The 18768-nt window shown below is 40.5% G+C and overlaps 1 protein-coding gene across 1 annotated transcript; it reads right to left on the reverse strand.

Moving 5' to 3' along the window:
* Window positions 1–1518: 1518 nt before the first annotated feature.
* LOC119646562 (large neutral amino acids transporter small subunit 1-like) lies at window positions 1519–14370 on the reverse strand. The gene is made up of 9 exons (XM_038047041.1): window positions 14134–14370; window positions 13659–14068; window positions 13480–13598; window positions 8899–9024; window positions 8542–8810; window positions 2596–2796; window positions 2383–2532; window positions 2100–2277; window positions 1519–1854 (listed from the first exon to the last, which is right to left on the reverse strand). Exons 2-9 carry the CDS (start codon window positions 14048–14050, stop codon window positions 1793–1795), a joined length of 1497 nt encoding a protein of 498 aa, XP_037902969.1. The 5' UTR covers window positions 14051–14068; window positions 14134–14370; the 3' UTR covers window positions 1519–1792.
* Between the last annotated feature and the right edge of the window lie 4398 nt (window positions 14371–18768).

Raw genomic sequence — 18768 nt, forward strand, 5'->3', positions numbered from 1 at the left:
CTGTCGCCCTCTATGGTTCTAAGTGTTGGCCAACTATAAAAGACAATGAACGGCGTCTCGGGGTAATGGAGACGAAGATGTTGCGTTGGACGAGTGGCGTGACACGTTTTGATCAGATCCGAAATGAGGACATCCGTGATCGTTAGGGGGTTTCACCGATCGTGCAAAATTGCGAGAGAGGCGTCTTCGATGGTATGGTCACGCAATTCGTGTTAACGAGAATTCCCTTGCCAAGATTGGTTTGAACGTCGAAGTCGATGGTAAACGACCGAAGGACTGGCTGAAGCAACGGTGGCTTGATACGCTGGATGGAGATTTAAAAGCCTCGAGATTGCACCCAGATCAGGCATTCGATAGAGCCAAATGGCGAAACCGATCATGACGAGCCGACCCCGCTTATGAACGGGACAAAGGCTGAAGAAAAAAAGGAAGATTAGATATGCGAAAGTGTTTCCAGATATCAGGTGAATGGACAAGCAATGCAAATTGGTATGTGTAGTGGCAATATGAGGAAGGGCCATGTAGCCACCGAGTTCATTCTTCCAGAGTCAACTTTTTTGTGTTAATAGATATTTGTCAAAAATTGTTCGACCCGGAGGTCTATTAAGTCACCGTTTGTAAGGAAATGTATCGATTCCTGAAATCGGAAAAACAATTCGGCTGGCCGCTGACGGTTGCGGCACAGGTCGTCTTGGCACTGAGAGAGAAATATTTCTAATAAACGCTCAAAGACAAAAATATCTCAAATTTGCGTCTCAATGCCTTTCGCAGGCAAAGTTGAACTGTTGGTGCCGTCCGGTTTGCCGGTACGTGTATGGTGATTTCAGTATACCAGGCGGCCGCATGGACTGCTTAGGCGTGGGTGACAATGGTAAGTGTGTTGTTGCGGTGATAGCGATTGAATTAGTTGAAATGATTAGATGTTATTTGAGCACGGAACATGTGGCGCGGCAGGATTCGCGGCATTCGAAATTTATTTCGAATGTTGCGAATACCAGCGGACAAATGACGTCACCGGCGCTCTCAACTCAGTTCAGACCTCGCTACAGCAGTGAAGAGCGGAGTAGGTGACGAAAAATGTTATATTTTTTTGATATGATGTCATTAAATTATTAAAAATCATTAATCGATTAGATTAATAAAAATAACGTGTCGTTGGATATAGTGAAAGGATTCTAGAAAATTTTTTTATGAAATTCACCCTTTGTTGAAACATTGCAGTTCCATTGTTTTTAATAGAATAAAATGAAGTGTTGTAACAGTGAACATTGTTGTTCTTAACTTCTAAAAACACATGTCTGAGCAGAAGTGTAGTACTGAAGAAGGGAATAAGTGGTTCTTGAAATGTCGGTAAAAGAGAAAGCCGTCTAATCATTTCAAGTAACTTATAGGGCTGCCGGACTGGTGTGGCCGACCTTAAGTTAACCTCATTTTTGGAAATGAGTTTAGGTGAAGAACAAATCAAAAGCAGAGTATTTCGATTTCACGTTTTATTATTTCATTATACTACAAAATAAATAGTCTCAAATAAGAAAGTCTTATTCATATCTGTTGTGCACAAATCATTAAGTACAATTTCAATACTATAGTTAATCTACTTTTAAGTAACTTACTGTATAAATATATTTTAAATATACGTTCAAGTCGACATATAAAAAAATTTGTATACGATCCTTTTCTGAGCCAAGCAGAAATAAAAAACCAAGTTCATAATAAGTCACACTGTGATGTAAAAACAATATTAAATAATATTAATTTATAAAAAATGAGAGATGCATTCGAGCAGTTTTTCTTAGTCTTCCTTCTCTTCTTTGGCCGCTAAGAATATTTTCTGACATGTGACAGTAAATCGTTCTGCAAATAGAAATAATACTCGTTTGAATTTATAGCGATCGTGAACTTCAAGATAAAAAAATTCGAATGAGATTTTTCGAGCTGAAAGATTAATTTCTCTTTTGTATCAAGGTCTAATCCCGAGATTTATTCATAATTTTTTGCATTTGATGTAACTTGACGAATGATTATACTTCAATACCTTTAGTATATAGGTATGGGTGTAGAGAACATATGCAAGAAGTTATAATTTGAAATTCACTTACTAATTGATTCTTGTACCCAAATCGGTTTGTCTTTCCAGACAACTCCAAAATAGTAGAATGGAATACCCGCAGCAGTAATAAGCACTCCCATGCCGACTTCATACGGCGCAACGTAGCAGGGAATTATAATGAGAAACGCACAAATGATAACAAATACAATTGGAATCCACAACGGCACCTGCGTTCAATATAAAAATCGTTATTTTTAGTTGAAAATAAACAAAATATGAAATATTGAACACCCGAAAAAAATATTATATTCCAGCAAATAAAATTGTCTTACTTTGATGGGTCGCTCCATATTTGGATGCTTATACCTGAAATACAACACAGCCGACACAGTTAACATTATGAAAAATGATTCAACAATGCTACTGTATGTAATGAGCACATAGACATCGCTTACAACAAGCATTAATAATGATAAGATGCACTGAAAATTAAATATAGCAGTTTCGTTATAAATTCCTATGATGAATGCAAAATATTTTCTTACTAGAAACACCAATGACGGTACTGGTGTAAATTTATTCATATTAATGTGAGATAGAAACGAAGGCATATGTCCATTTCGAGCACCGACAAAGCACATACGTGACGATGTCATGATATGAACACTTAGTCCACCAAACGCTGAGATTGCTACCATTATGGGGATGATTACGGACCACATTTTTAGAGTTTTAGTTCCGAACGTCTAAAAAATAGAATTTTATTTAAATCAATAGGCGTACTTTCTACTTTGGATGTAATAGTTGATGATTTTCTTTGATTAAGCTATTTCCATATTATATATATTTTCCATGTATAATATATTATTAAAGGTAATTTTATATGTTACAAATCTTATTAAATTCTATTACAAAATTATGCGATATACTAAATAGGCAGAGAAAGAATTCGAATGAATTGCTACGCGTATTTTTTAATATCTATGTATATTTTAAGAGAAAGAAAACAAAAAGACTTTTATTTAGGTTAGAAATGCAAACCATGGCACACTAGAAGTTCAATAGATCGCGAACAACATTCAAAAATGAGAAAATAAGGGCTCACATTTGTTCTTGTTGTTACCGCCCGTGTAGATAGTTACAGTTGAAGTAAAAATTTAACATGCTAAACACTCTCTGGTGAGATAATAATTCATTGTTCCCTTTGTTGTAGAATGTGACCAAAAAGTAAAGAAAATCATGGATTCTAAGGCAGTTGGGCGCCGATAATTCATATCCCGATTATTCGCAAGTCTGGCTAATTATCATAATATCAATTTGCCGGTCCCCAGAGTTAATTTTCTTTATTTTGTACTGCCGATGATTCCCACGAAACCGTTAGTGCCTTTACCATGCCAATAATCGGGATTCTACTGTATAGGAATTTTTAAATATGTATATGACCCTAATGCTAGTTGCATTGACTTCCCGGATAAGGACTGAGCTTTAGCAATCATATATGAACAAAAATGCCAATGGCTTATGGAAAATGCGGATGCTTCTCAATAACGTTATCAAAGGTTTTGAGAATGCTTTCAAAGATATTGGCTGGAAAATCTACGCCTAATATATGACAGTCAGACTGTAATATTTTGGTTCCGTTTATAAGAGCCTGTTCATACGAAGAGCCGATCGGACTACTAAATTGTTGTGCTATGCATATCGTCATATCACATCAGTCGGTACATTTCAATCGACATGTGCCATAACGTATGAAAGTGTGACAGTAATTATTACTGTTTTGAGATCTCAATTTACTGAGGGAACTCAGTAAGGTTGCTTCGTTTAACGAAAGCTGCTACTGAAAGCCACCGCTTGCTAAAAAGTTTATGATAAACATGTTCTAGGCGTTACGGCCTGTTAGGAATGGTATCAATATCTGAGAAATATGATTTCGACATTAATAACGGAATAAGATCACAGAAATTCCTTCTGAGTAAGGTTCGTTTGATGCAGTACTTCAATTCCTATGAAGAAACCAATCCATCGTATCGAAAGGTGAGGAGCTTTCAGTAAAATATCCGGAATTTACCCCAAGGATGAGCAGCTTGTAATCAGTAGCTAAATCGCTCTGGATTTTACGAAAGAAACAAAAAGAATTCAATTGAAGATAAATACCAACAAAATCAATGTTTTTAGTCTGACAAGCTATAGAACTCTTCATATCTACATCAATCGAGGTGCATTTATTTATTGCCGTGCCGTCGGCAAGTGATGTCGTTAGAGGAGCGGTCTATCGGAACGTTGGAAAGTTTGAAAAATACACATAATTCCAGATAGACTCTGCGTTGTTGTAGGAAGGTGAGGTTAAGAGAGCGGAGGCGGGTGAGGTAGTGCACACGGAAAAAGCTTTTTCTAAAGAGGGAACGGATGAATATACTTTGTATCTTTTCAAGACAAGACAGTTATGATTACGGGAGCGTAACCAGATCACGGAGCAGTACTTGAGAATATTTCTAACGAGGAAATTGAGGAGGGTTGTACGGATTCAAAATTAGGAGAAGAGCGTATAAGCCTGTCTCCTGCTCGATTGGAGACTTCGAGGTAGTGGGTAGTTCCGATTTGATAAGCAATGTCCGTCGAGAGAAAAGGAAAAGTAAGTGGGTGAGGATTTGAGCGAGTGGCAATTCTCATGACCACAATCCGCTTGAATCTCGACCGGTCCTTAACATCATTGTACTGTTTACAATACAAATGTCGGACATATCATCGCCACAATTTCTTACTATTTCATGCAAAAGAAGCACCAACTTTACTATTTTCGATGCTTAAATCAACATTTATTCAACCTAAAAATCATATAAAAGCAATTAATCAGCCAGATTAGATTTGATTTGATGAGGCCTGAAAAACCGATAGGAAGAACTGCTGGACAGCATTTCCTTCTAAAGACGACAACTGTCGTAAGAGCGAACGAACGGCAGATAGTTCGCTGCAAAGAGAACTAGGCAAAAAAACTGATCGTGGAAGAAGTGTCTGAAGGAGATATTGAAGTAGTTTACAGGGCTCAAAGAAAGAGAGCAAAGAAGCGTAACAGGAAACACCACACCGTTAGAAAACCACCTGCCGAAAGTTAAGGGGGATACCAAATGTGGATTGTCAAAGGAAAAGGCGGAGAAACGCCGCGCAATACGCGAGAAAACTGCTTAACAGCGGAAAATCCAGAATTGGTTGGTTAGTATATAGGATACGAAAGAATGCGGATAGCCCCCACCAAGTGTTTAGACGATAAGAGTGCGGGCACACGTCTACAACCTGCCCGAGTTTTAACAGGCACACACTGCGGGCTCGGGGCGGTGTTCCGTCTTCAGGGCGGAACTGGAAAGGACTAGGACGCGGCTAACTTGATCCGCATCCTACAAATTTACATACACCTGTGTCCAACCGCTTATAACTTTCTAGCGTAGTTCGCTCCGAAAATAAAAGCCAATCTAATATTAATCAGCGAACAGCACCGGAATAAGAACCCAACTTTATCATATCTTGATTTTTGGGTACCATTGTCATCCAGGTTCGGAACGGCAAGCAACTTCGGGTTCTTTAGTGTTTATCTAATGCCGAATGAGACGATGCCGAACTTTCAACGTAGGCTCGATGCCTTGAATGATGTCGTTTGGGGCTAAGAGAGGGTCCTGGTAGGGGATATACCAATGCCGTTTGAATGGGACCCGCCTCAAAAAGACTCTAGAGAGAGCGGATTCTGGAAATGGCAACGAGAACCGGGCGGCGCCCAGGCTGGGAAGCAAGCATCCTGGAAGTAATCTTTGTGTTGCAATTGCTGACGCGTTGGTGGCCGCATGCGAGGATTGAAAGATTTCTGAGCAAATGCACATTGCGTTAGAAGTAGTTGACACTATTTGTCGGCGTTTACGGCAGTCCGGTGCTTTCCCTGTGTGTGGAACATCGCGGAGGTGAATATTGAGAGATTCGTCGAAATTCTTGAAACAAACACAGCCGCACTGGAGACCACTTCGAAGGATGGTTGCATTGGCTCTGACACAATCATAAATTCGGTGATAAACCTGATAACAACAACCTGCAGAGCTTCCATGCCTTGGAGCGCATTAAGCCACGACATGCCATCTATTCATAGGTGGCGGAAACTGCCGATCTTGTGATTACAAAAAAATCTAACTAATATCCTAGAACCATCGAACGAAAGCGTAACTACTACGCTCGACTCAAAGCCAACTGGAGTTGCTACGCCTTACCTAACATAGAGGCTCCGGAATGAAGCCAGTAGAACTCTATACCTATAGATTGTCGAGATCGACTTGAAGCCAACTGATAACCAACTTGCTTAGTATAGAAACTAAGGCAGGCATTTTCCCAATCCTCAATTCAACTTTTATTTAATTTTGTGTTTACTAGAATCCACGAAAATCCATAATTACCGATTCTGCAATTGAGTACGAAAAGCAATAAAAAATGTAATTAACCAATATGCACGAAGTGTATAAAGATGTGTACATAATAAACAACGATTACTCGAAGCTCTCAGAGCGAAGCAGCATTGGAGATTCATTCGCTCTTTACACTGGCTCGCTTCGAGATAGTACTTTTGTATTGCTACGTGTTTAAAGATTTTGGCGGGAACGTTCCATATCATAAGCTCCGTCATTGGCACCACGTTTAAATGCCCGGGAGGACAGAGTCGACGACGTGAATGGAGATCCGTGGGGACTCGATTATAAACTTGTCACCCGGAAAATCAGGGCCCTGCGGAAACCCTTTTCACTTAATGCCGACCAGATGGACTGCATTGTTTGGGAATTATTCTCCAGACATCCCGTATCGGCAACAGTACGGAAGGCATCGAACTGGAAAAAGTAGTTTTCACTATGAAAAGTAAGATGGCAACTGATGGTATCCCGCCGGAAGTATATAAACTGGTGTTCCACCATCGGCTAGACCTACTGTTCGGCGCATAAAACATTGCCTGAAAGAAGGCATTTTCCTTGCCACTGGAAGGTGTCGAAGTTTGCACCGATCAGCAAAGTGAGAGGAGACCTTAAGCTGGCGTCTGCATACCGAGCACTGTGTATACTTGGCTCGGTCGGAAGTAGACTCGCTTAAGCGATGCGAGCTGCTGGAGACCCCCAAGGCAGTTCGATTTTAGCGACAGAGAGATAAAAACAAATCCTAATTCCTAGTCTGTTTTTCGTCGTTAAGTCGTTGGAATTCCTTCCCCCTTGTAAGTACACTACTAACTAAGCTTGCTATGGAAACACGATACATAATATATATAAAGGATGCGTTCTATACACTGCAACTTTGATTCCGCCCGAATAGTTAATTTCTTGTCTTATACTTATACTTTCGAGTTTCATCTCCTGAACGGAAACCAATTCTGTTACGTGAGGATGAACAGAACACATCAATGATCTTGATTAAAGAGCCTTACTCCACCGACCCCACATATCTTGTCCCATAAAAATCTTCCTGTTTATAACCTTTCTAATGCGTATTCACATAAACATGCGATTTTTACAAATATCTGACTCTGACTACAAATATCTGACTGGAAATTGACAGTCCGACATTGTAATATTATTTGGATTGCTACCTTCTATCTAATCGTTTCGGAGGAAACCCAAGTGAGATGTTAGTTTAATCTAATATTACCACCATGTTTTCCTTATTTACAAGTGCAATTGTTTATACAACACGGAATAACAATTTCTCCATGATGATTTATTTAATTTGGTAATCTACTCCTAAAAAATTGTTTGGAGGATACAACGCGCTCATAACATCAGACAAAGCGCATCTACGGTTTTGGTTAAAAAGGCCTGACCACTTGACATCTATTTTGTTCCTCCACTCTCTAGCGAGTGTTGTATCGCATAGCAAAGAAAGCAAAACGATAGAATGTATATGTTACTACCTGGATTATACCATAACTCAGTCCTGACGAGAAAGAGATAATTACTACCTCGTCGGTGGCTAAAAATATAGGCTTTAATGAAAAAAGAGGCAATAGAAGGGCCGGGCAACTTTGACTTTGGGTTTCCCATTTTTCCCATAATTTCACCCCGGATCCAGATATTCTTTCTACACATTTCTATTGATTATAATTGTTAAATGATAAATGTTTTCATAAAATATCTTCCTCGCATCCTAAAACTTGATAAAATTATGGACAACAAAAATTTAGTGCAAATAATGATATACAATAATTGTAAATTCAATACAAAGTGAAGTAAAATAAATATCTCTATTCATATGTTTCAGTACGAAGCAACTATACTTTGTAACTCTTCCTTCTACCCAAGTGAAACCAAAATAACGTTTTATTATTTATGAGAAATAAATTATCTGGATTGAAGACAAAGTCGAGGAAGCATTTCACTCGAATTAAAACTGATAAAACCGTCCAGTACTGGCAATCAATTCAAATGAACTTTACGCTAGTTAAACATAAAATCATGCAACAATTAACCCATACTTACAACTGCAATTGCCTCTGACGCAATCATTTGTTGCGGCGTTAATACGGCCAGATACGACATATTCGCTAGTACGTAAATTGCAGTCACAATTGGCAACGAAATGTAAATAGCACGTGGAAGATTTTTGTATGGATCCCGCAATTCTTCCGTCATGAAATTCAAATAATTCCAGCCAGCGTATGAGAATATTCCTGAGTAGAATGCCACTGCTATTTTGCCAGGATCAGTTTGTGTGTCCTGGAATGGACCTTCGAAATTTTCCACATTGCCTGTTGTTTTACAAGAATGAGAAATTTATTAAATAATTCATGCATCCAATGTAATGTGTTAATTGATATCAATTGGCGATTAACATACCGAGTGCCATCCAGACGATACCAACCACGATAATTAGTACCAACGCTGCTATCTTTGTAAACATAATCACGTTTTGCATTTTTGTTGTTGTTTTCACATCGAAGCAGTTCAAGTAAGTCAACCCGCCTGGATTTTTTTTAAACAAAAATAAGAGAGAAAATGCAATTAGATATGTATTGATTTGAAGCCAGTGGAATCAATTGGAGTCACTGAGCTGCGAAGCATCCACTTTCTTAGAAATTACACTGATTTGATGTGATTAATTTCATTTTATAGGAGAATTGTGTACGAGAGATTTGATGCACTAATTTCATTATTTCAACGCATGAAACCGGAAAGCATTTTAATCAAGTTATACTTGTCTACGTTTGGAGTAGTTGGCTTCAAAGATAGTCTTCTTTAATAGTGGGAAAGGTAAGTGTCCCATGTACAGTTCATTATTTTTAAAATTCCCTTGATTTAAATCCCCACTTATGGATTAACGTCTACTTCAAAATCGCAATTGAAAACGCAATTTATTCATGCTTAACTTAAGAAATCTAAGCACCAGGGTTTGTATATGGGATGACACGTGGATTAGTAACGGCTTGAGCAGTTTTGTTTGGACCTATTGAGAATGGCAGAGACGACGGATGTAGAAGACTACTATAGCTTCCCTGTCGAAATAGTCATCGTTGTTATAGGAAATAAGGGCTTGCGGGAATTGATTCTTATGGAGGAAAATTTCCTTGTTGTTCTCAATCCCCAGACACTCGACAGCTAGGGCTATGTAGTGGGAGGATACGCAAAGTAAGAAACCTAACCACTCGAGCGATGTAAGATACATTGAAAAAATCACGAAGTGCCTGTTTTCGCACTGGGCAGCAAGATCATAGAGCTCTGCGAATTAAATAAGGAATGCCGAAAAATTTATCAGAATATGAGGGCCATTATAAGAGGCATCAGATTGGCGTACGGCAAGGCCCAGGATTGAAGAGAAGTGAGGGCACCGGGCGAAAAATTGAGTCCCGAACAATTAACAAAAACTCCAAAGTAAAAAGGACTCAGCTCCCAGAAAAGAGAAGCAAATAAGAAAGACGACTGAAGTTGCGATGAACTACAATTCTGGAGAGAGGAAATGGATCTCACAAAGAAGATGTGGAAACCTGGAGAAAGATGGCACCTCGGAAAAGGAAAGATTAGAGGAAAATAAAACCGGAGGTTATCATCATCTCTAAACGAGCTGAAGGGTCCTATAATATTCTCAGGTGAGTGAAGGCAAACCCTTAACTCACTAATTTGCGAGATATTGCTAACTGCATTATATAGTGCTAGAAAGGTCGTTCTCCACTCGCTCTTTCATTATGAGCTTTTAATAAGTTTGGGTGGCAACCATGCTTCCCTGAATGGCACACATAAATCACTCCGTCTCAGCAAAAAGCTCCCTAGTATACAGCCATCTGTTCGACAAATGGTTGCCAATGACAATTCACGTACCGTACATTGCCTTCGACTTCCTTTTGTCGATCCGCTCTTGATCTGACTTCACTCCACTCGGAAGATTGAAACATCGATTCTACGTTAAATAGAGTTACCCCGTAATCCGCCTTATAAACAACTGCATGCAAGGAACTCGCCTGCTCTGTGCTGTAAAATAAGCGCATAACGAGTCGACTTGGCAGTGATGGTGTGCGCCATTTCAACCACGCCCCTACCTCCGATGTCACGTGGCAGGTTTATTCGCTCCACGCAGAGTTTGGATGGTGCATTCGGAATTTGGACGTAGTAATCCGTGCCCGCCGCTGGACGTTTTCCAAATCGGTTTTCGTCTACGGAGGTATGACGAATGCATAAGCCATTCAGCGCGCTTATTTTATTTTTCCCCGACAGATGCGATTTCAGTACCAACTTCACCCGTCACAAGAATTCGGATAGCAGAGCATCCTTCAGATCCCCAATTCGAGCATGGGTTCTTTGCAGAATCCCTCGGTATTTGTAGAAATCTATCTTGGTTATAGCTTCGATGTGGAGGTCACCAATGCTATGTCCGGCATGCTGCCTGTGATGATTTTGCAGATAGCTTGGATTCGACACTTGTTAAATCCAAATTCCATTCGGTCGTCAGTACCAGCATTCAGCTTGATATTATCTAAGTACATCACTAAACTAAAAAGATTTCTTTGGTTTCTAGTTGCCTGCCTTACAAGTACCGAGTCGATAATGACCAACCCTTGTTGCCTGTCTTACAAGTACCGACTTTGACCCAGCCCGGCAGCCGTTCTGTTCCTCGAAGAGAATGTTATTGGCCTCGATGGGCGCATTGACCCTTCCACTAAAAATGGGTGTTATGAATTTGTAGAGGGTTGGTAAGCACGTAATCGGTCTTGCATCCGCGTGGTCCTGCTTCATGTCCTTTTTAGGAAGAAGGTAGGTAATTCTCGCACTGGGGAAGTGTGGAAATTCCTCCGGCCGACTAATGGCCTGATTTATGCTATGTACCAACCGACCAATGATACTGGTAAATTGTTCACGGAAAACTGAAAAAAACTATGCTGGTTCCCCGCATGCGTTGCATTCTGAACACGTCTGGAGTGACTTTCGCCTTACCGTCGTAACCGACAGCATACAACAGAAAATTTCTGCTTTGGTGCGCCCAGAATTTCAACTACGGATGTTTCATTAGGGATGACAAAGTTAATGTAAATCATTTGCACTTTAGTTCTCACCCATCTGCTGGCATTGCCTGTGCTGATTTGAATCAGCCTAACAATGTCCTACCTTAGTGAGTCCCGCCGACGTTCCAGACGAATTTGCCATGGTGGATCTCTTTTAATTTTATTTATACTTTTCTCTGATATTTTTTTATGAATTATTTTTCTTTGTTCACGTGATCTGTTTTCTTAATTTTAATTTTTTTTATCTTCTTTCTATTATTTCGATTATAAATTTATATCATTTTTAGTTCTATAATTTATTTTCATTATCTTTTTCTCCTTGTTTTATTTGTTTCACTCCTCCTTGATTCCCCAAAACTCTCCCTACGGGCATTCTGCAAAAGAATGGCCTGGGGGATGGTAAGGCCGGGTGGGCACTTTGAAGGCCAAAGAGGCATCGATTGAGGATACTACCCGTTGTCGATTATTCCCTTCGATCCTGGCACTGGGGTCTGGAAAATGATGTGGTCGAATCGTTTTTTTTCGTCAATTCCGATTCAGCTCATCTGTTGTTTATTCGTTGGGAGCACACAAAATCCCTTGTTGGTTTAATATTTTTCAGGATCTGGTGCAGACTCACGTATCGAAAAGAATACATGAATTTTTGTACAATGACAGTTAGCATAGAGGCATGCAAGCACGTGCCGACGGAGCAATTTGATGGTTTTAAAGTCGAGCCTTCACGATCAATTTCATCATATTTTTAGATTTATTGAATAGCTCTCCTCTCTTGGTCGTCTCCGGCCACTTTGGTCATTACAAGGAGGTGCCAGGGATACAGGAGGTAGATGAAGTTGGTACCACTGGCTGGTAGGCGCAGGCGTGAAAAAAATATCGCTTTGGCGATAACTAGTGAGCTATATCGGTGGCGGTGGCATTTGGGTCAAAAAGCAAACCGCCAAGCAGTTCTGTGGGCTTGCGGAGAACAAGGAAAGGAAATAATGGAGCATTCGGAGGATGAATTTATCAGAGCAAAAGTGAAATGAATCCGCACATATAGCTACTATGCTCTACTCAGCGTTGCACTTGCATGCAGCAATACAATTTTAGATAGAGTTGCTTGGCAAGTCAGTGAAGATTACCATCCTGCGATCCTTCCTCCGGTAGACAACCCAACTGTTGGCAAAACAATGAGATCGCAAGTTTGCGAGCCGTATGTTTCTGGGCAAGTAAACTTTATCAGAGATTGAATAATCGGAACTAAGGTTCGGATTAACGTTGAAGGTTTCAACAGCGGACGAGGGAGCGTCCCAGAAACACATGGCGCAGAATAGTCGAAGAGGAGTGCAAACTTCTCGGGAAGTCTTGACAGAGCTGAGTCATTTTCTGGTTGACTTTTTGTTTCCCTCAATTATAAAGGTTTCAATAGTTATTTTGAAAATATAACTTAGATATAATAATTCATTTTCATTTTCGAATTTAATGTCTCGTTACTCATATTTTCAAAAGGGGTTTGCGACCGTCTTTTATCAAGCTACTGTCTTTTTAAAAGTTAATTTTTTTTCCCCCATAAACGCCCAATTCGCTTCAGAGATAGCGAAAGGTGCAACATTTGCTGACTACTATCTTCATGTATGCCACTTACATTAGCTGTTCATTCCAAATTGGTACCCTCAGACATAAAAACTGATGAAATTTAAAAACTGATTTCAATATTCCAGATAAAATAATTTAAAGTGACGTAACGTAACCGTGAACCACTATCTCTCCATGAGTTAATCATGGTATTATCAATAATCGACTAAAATATAAACAGTTCAAGTCGGAAACTTAGAGTCACGTGAATTGAGATCCACTCTAGATTACGAAGTGTGACACGCGTGAGTTTGCAGCTTCGAATCTACTGCCACGACCGTAAGCCACTGATAACACTCTGTCTAATACTTACAGATGAGAAAAGCCGCCAATAACTGGAGGGCACTTTCTGGAATTTTACACTCATCAGGGAAGAACGGTTGCAATATGTAACTAGCCACAGTAAGCCCCATAATTGCATTTGTAGAAGGCCTGCAAAAAAAAAACCTATTTTAGTCATGCTCAATGCAGGTAGTCGCATGAAGTCCCTACACAAATATCATCATTGCATCCCAGAGGAACAGGAATGCCGGCATCGGTCCGTACGCTTCGAAGATGTAGGCATAGTCTCCACCAGATTTAGGTATGCATGTACCCAGCTCTGCGTAGCAAAGCGCGCCAATCATGGATAATAATCCGCAGAGGATCCAGATAACGAGGGACGTCCCGACCGCATCCACTTCTCGTATGACTCCTTTCGGGGAAATGAAAATACCCGAGCCGAGTATAATACCCAGAATAATTGCAACCCCTTCGAGGAGCCCCAATTGCTTTTTCATGTGAACCTTTTCATCCTGTTGCATTCCTGGGACACTGGGAGCTGTTTCAGAGCGAGGCGTAATGAGGGCGATTTCACTAGGCGACGGAAGGTCGTTCGCTGCCATCGTGACCGGAAATAATGGCTAGCAAGAGAGATGTCAATGTTGTCAGTGCAGGTTTCCAGGTGTAGTGCTTGCAAATGTCTTACCTATCCAGGTGTAGTGTTTTCACAATGAACGAGTTTCGTATGCTAATGAGTACAGGGGAAGTCTGATGCAATTCGTACCGGCGCTAAGTCTATCCAGTTCGAATTGTACAGAATGCTCATCACAGAATCCGCGTAGTTCTGAGTGATGATAAACGATAAATGCCAACCGCGACGATACTCCTCTGGGCACTAATCTTCTTTTTCCGCGGTATGCTGCTACGCTAGCCACACGGTAAGCAACTTGCTTCTGTAAGTGAAAAGTGATTTAACATAGTCAAACATAACCTCACTTCGTGTACTGTGCCACTTACGAGTGCAAGGTGTGTTAAGGCCATTTCTGAATTCGAGCTTTTCCAGGTGTGGATTCCGTTTGTTTGGTTTTCGTCTTGGATTAGAATAATTTGAGTCTGGAATTGTGAAAAGTTATTTATTGGAGACTTTGGAATTATAATCACAATTTCGAAGATGAAAACTTTATCGCGGATTGATGGTGAATGCGGATGCATAACGTGGGGGCGTTTTTAAAATTAATGGAACTAGAAAGATTAACCAGGGCAACAAGTGTTCGCACTCAACAATATTATGATTCCACCTTTTTAATTACGTCTAGACAACATTCAGGCTGGCCTAACGATGTCTGTTTTGGGATTTAAAGTTATAAAAGGATTTTCATATTTAGATTTAGTTCAGTTTCAGTTTGCCTGGAGATTTGGAAGGAGAGAAAGTTAAATCCCTAATTTTATCTGTAAAAAAATGTAGCAAGGGAAAAGTTAAGTGTTGAGGAAAAAATCGTATTCTAGTTTTGCGGGAACGGGGTGATAGTAATAGCGAAATAGGGAGAAAAATGAATTGTTCTGAGACAAGTATTAGCAATTTTTTGAAAAGTATGCCATAGGTGGCAGTCTGGGACGAAAACAATAGAGCAGGAGGAAGCAAGCGATTACTCCCCGGACCAGGCGAGTAACTGCTTTTCAATTACATACTGAATTGCTGGAAGGGGAAAACGTGTCAGTCAGTGTGAGAACGGTGCAGCGACGCTTGAATGAAGGCGAGTTGTGTTCTCTGATGAGTCGAAATTCAATTTGTTGGGATCTGACAGTCCGTCCCCAGTGCGAAGAAGAAAAGGAAAGAGATTTTACCCCCAGTGTGTTGTACGAACTGCACGCCATTCTTCCTCAGTAATGATGTGGGGATACATAATATCCAAAGGAAGTGGTAGTTTTTCGTTTTTAAGCGGTGCTGTTAAAACAGAAAAGTACAAAAAAGTTATCGATATTTTCCCGTGTCAAATTTTTCATCTGTTTCATCCTCAATACGGTTCTTATTCACAGGTAACATCTTGGAAAGAGGGGCTCCAGATTTAAACCCCATGGAGAACTTATGGGCGTTTATGAAGCGGCAACTGAACGAAGATCGATAACAAACAAAGCAAATCTAGAAAACACTTTAGAAAACGAGAGAACGATTTTATTGAAAATTTATACCAATCGATGACTGCGCGAGTTGCAGACGCGGTTAGGGCGAAAGATGGTAATACGAAATTCTAAAGACCGAAAATTGAAAAAGCGAAAACTAATTTCTTCTAACATGACATTTATAGATACCTTCATTTATCTTTTTCCACTAAAAAAAATCGTTTATCAAATTGTTTGTGCATATGTTTATTTTCGACGTTTTTTTGTACTCTACTATTAACACAAATCTTCGACGAACGTATCTTTTCCCTCAAAACTTCAACTTTCCTTTCCAACATATCCTTTGAATAGAAATTCTGCTGGTGTAAATAATAAGAACTTCACATGCAATCACATGAAGCACAACTTTATTCATTAACTTCATGATAAACCCGAAAAACCCGAAATTGAAGATCAATTATCTTCAAAAAAAGTAATTAGTAAAATACAAAAATTAATTAATAATTAATGCTGGAAAAATAAGCGGCTTTTCTCGTGGCTTATTGGTGTGTTTTAGAAGCGAGCGTTCATGGCAGGAAAGTAAATTTGCATATCTTATTCGCTTGAATCTGTGGGGATCGAGAGCGTTAGTCGGATTCAGTTACACTTTTTTTCTTCTTAAAATTTCTGTCTCCGATACAGCTTGTATGTGATATAGTGCTTATGATAATCTCTGTGAATGGCAACATTTGTCTAAGCCAAATTCTTCCAAACATCATGACTAAATATATCAATTATGCGCAACAAACCTTCAAGATCAGTGCCAACATACAGCTTGATGTCATTTAAGCAGATCAAGTGATTTGGTCTACACTTAGTGGGCTCTATCACAATCTTACAAATCCAATATCAGAAAAGTAATTAAACGCAGTTCAGGGGATCTGACAACATCTTGCTCGGACATATGATGGGGAAACACGGTCTTGGTGGCCTTTATGGTAATGGGGGAAGGTTTGTGGTTGTCTGTAACTTCCATCGCCTCGCCTTTGGTGGCACATTTTTCGAGCACAAAGCCTACCATAAGGTCAGGTGGATTTCAACTGACCTATGCCGTATGAGCAATCAGAGCGACCACTTTGCGATCAGCAGCAGATTTAGGAGCTGTGTTCGCCACATCCCGCAGGGTTAGGGAGCTGCGACCTCCTAAGTTTAACATCGACCGCTTGTGTAATCCAGTTGTCGTTCGACAGTGGGAGAACTATCTTGCTGATTGGACGGCATATATACTGAGTAACCTGCCTGAGAATATCAATGGGTATTGGGTCCCAAACAAAAATGCTCTTTCCTCAGGTGCTACACAAGTCGTCGGCTACATTCCGAAGGGGCGTCATAAGATCTGGGTGATTTCGGAACTTCGGAAACGGATCGATAAACGGAAGGGTTCGAAGGCTCTATTGACCGCTGCGAATGACGCTGGCCGTGAAACGCTCGAATTCCGATTCCGGGGGAGATTCCGACAAGTTCAGCGTAGTGTACCCCATGACAAGAAATAATTTGTTATTATGCTGGTCAGAAAGATGAAGATGTCGCAGATCGCAATTATTTCAGAAATGTATACCGCATCACGGAAGAACTTGCATGTAGTCACAAATTTTTCTGTGGTACTGTAAAGGACGTCAACGTTCGACTTCTCATCGACGATGATGAACAACTGAAGAGGTGGAAGGAACACTTCACCACGGTTCTCAACCGTACCACATCCGGTGAAGCTCCTCCTCTTATGAATGAAATGTTGTTAAAGGTGCCACCTTTTGTGGAGAAAATGACTAGTTAGTTAGCGTAGTATGCGGATACGAACTTTTCCTTCAAGCAGAAGAGAAATCATCATGGCCATCAATGTATTCAAATGGAGTAAATTCGCTGGACTTGACGGTCTGCCGGCAGAGTTATTTATCGCTGCACCTGCAGTTACTGCAGATCTGCTGTTTCCACTCGCACGGAAATCTTGGAAATCGGAGATTTTTCCTAGAGAGTAGAAGAATGGGCTATCATCAAGATTCTAAAGGAAGGGACCCCTTTTGAGTTTGACGATTGGAGAAGCACCTGTGTGCTTTCTGCCGTTGCAAAGACAATAGCCAAAATAATCCCGGAACGCATTAAAGAATATTTCCAGAGTTTGATTGAAAAAGAGCAGGCTGGCTTCCGCTCGGATCCTCCCGCATTGACCACATCAACACCCTACGGATCGTTTTGGGATAGTGTACGAAGTTTAGATCTTCGTTGCACTTGTTTTTTATCGAATACGAGAAAGCTTTCGATAGCATGTACAGGGAGTGCGTCTGCAGTGTTTTACGCAGGGGGGGTATTCCGGAAAATCTAACAGCTATTGTCAAAGTGACATATGAAGGCACAAAATGTCACGTGCTGCACCGAGGTTCGGAGGATTTTGGGGTTCAAAGCGGAGTCCACCAGGGTTGCATTCTCTCACTGATATTATTTCTTCTTGCCATTGGTGGCGTTCTTCAGGCTGACTTGTCCGAAAGACGTAAACGAGTTCAATGGACAATGACAACTTTCCTCAACACACTGATGACATTTGATCTTTCACCGAATCATGGGCCTTTGCCAAATGGCTCTGGATTTGGAAAGAGAAGGAAGTACAGTTGGACTGAAGATAGTGGAATCCACTCTCCCAAGATTGGGGTTCCCCAAGGGCACTTGGCGCAGAACAGTGGAGGACGAGTGTGGTCGTCTCGGGAAGTTATGGGGGAGCTGAAGAGTATTTCAGACAACCGCGAACGATGGCGCGTAGATGTAGTTGACGCCCTATACCCACCAAGGAGTGAACGGCAGTCATATATATTTTGATTCACGGATGCCCACACATCTGTTTTGTAGAAGATATGAAGTTATCCCGAAACAAAGAAAAAGCTGTGACAAACCAGAAGAGTGCAGGGCAGGACATACTAACGTTCCCTACACCGATGGCTCAAAAACAGAGCAGGGTTCTGAAGCATTAGTCTACCTCTCGAATAAAAACGATAAGTGTGATTTTCTTTTGGGACATTATGCAACGGTCTTTAATGCTGAAGTATATGTAGTCCTAAGGGCTGCTTTCTGGGTTTGAATATAGTGAAACTACTCTGAGTGATTGTGGTGTGAAGGGAAATGAAATCTCGGATGCCTTAGCAAAGTAAGATTTAGTTTCCTGTCAGAACCAAACAACCATCCGCAAAATTTA

Source organism: Hermetia illucens, chromosome 1, assembly GCF_905115235.1.
Source record: "Hermetia illucens chromosome 1, iHerIll2.2.curated.20191125, whole genome shotgun sequence".
In the NCBI taxonomy this organism is placed as follows: domain Eukaryota; kingdom Metazoa; phylum Arthropoda; class Insecta; order Diptera; family Stratiomyidae; genus Hermetia; species Hermetia illucens.

What these genes read in the sequence shown, in the direction of transcription:
- LOC119646562 (XM_038047041.1), bottom strand. Translation starts at nt 14,050, where the DNA reads ATGGCAGCGAACGACCTTCCGTCGCCTAGTGAAATCGCCCTCATTACG. An exon ending in TATCGTCTGGATGGCACTCG is followed by an intron (nt 8,811 to 8,898) that starts GTATGTTAATCG and finishes GTAAAACAACAG; the next exon opens with GCAATGTGGAAAATTTCGAA. An exon ending in TACCGTCATTGGTGTTTCTA is followed by an intron (nt 2,533 to 2,595) that starts GTAAGAAAATAT and finishes TTTAATTTTCAG; the next exon opens with TGCATCTTATCATTATTAAT.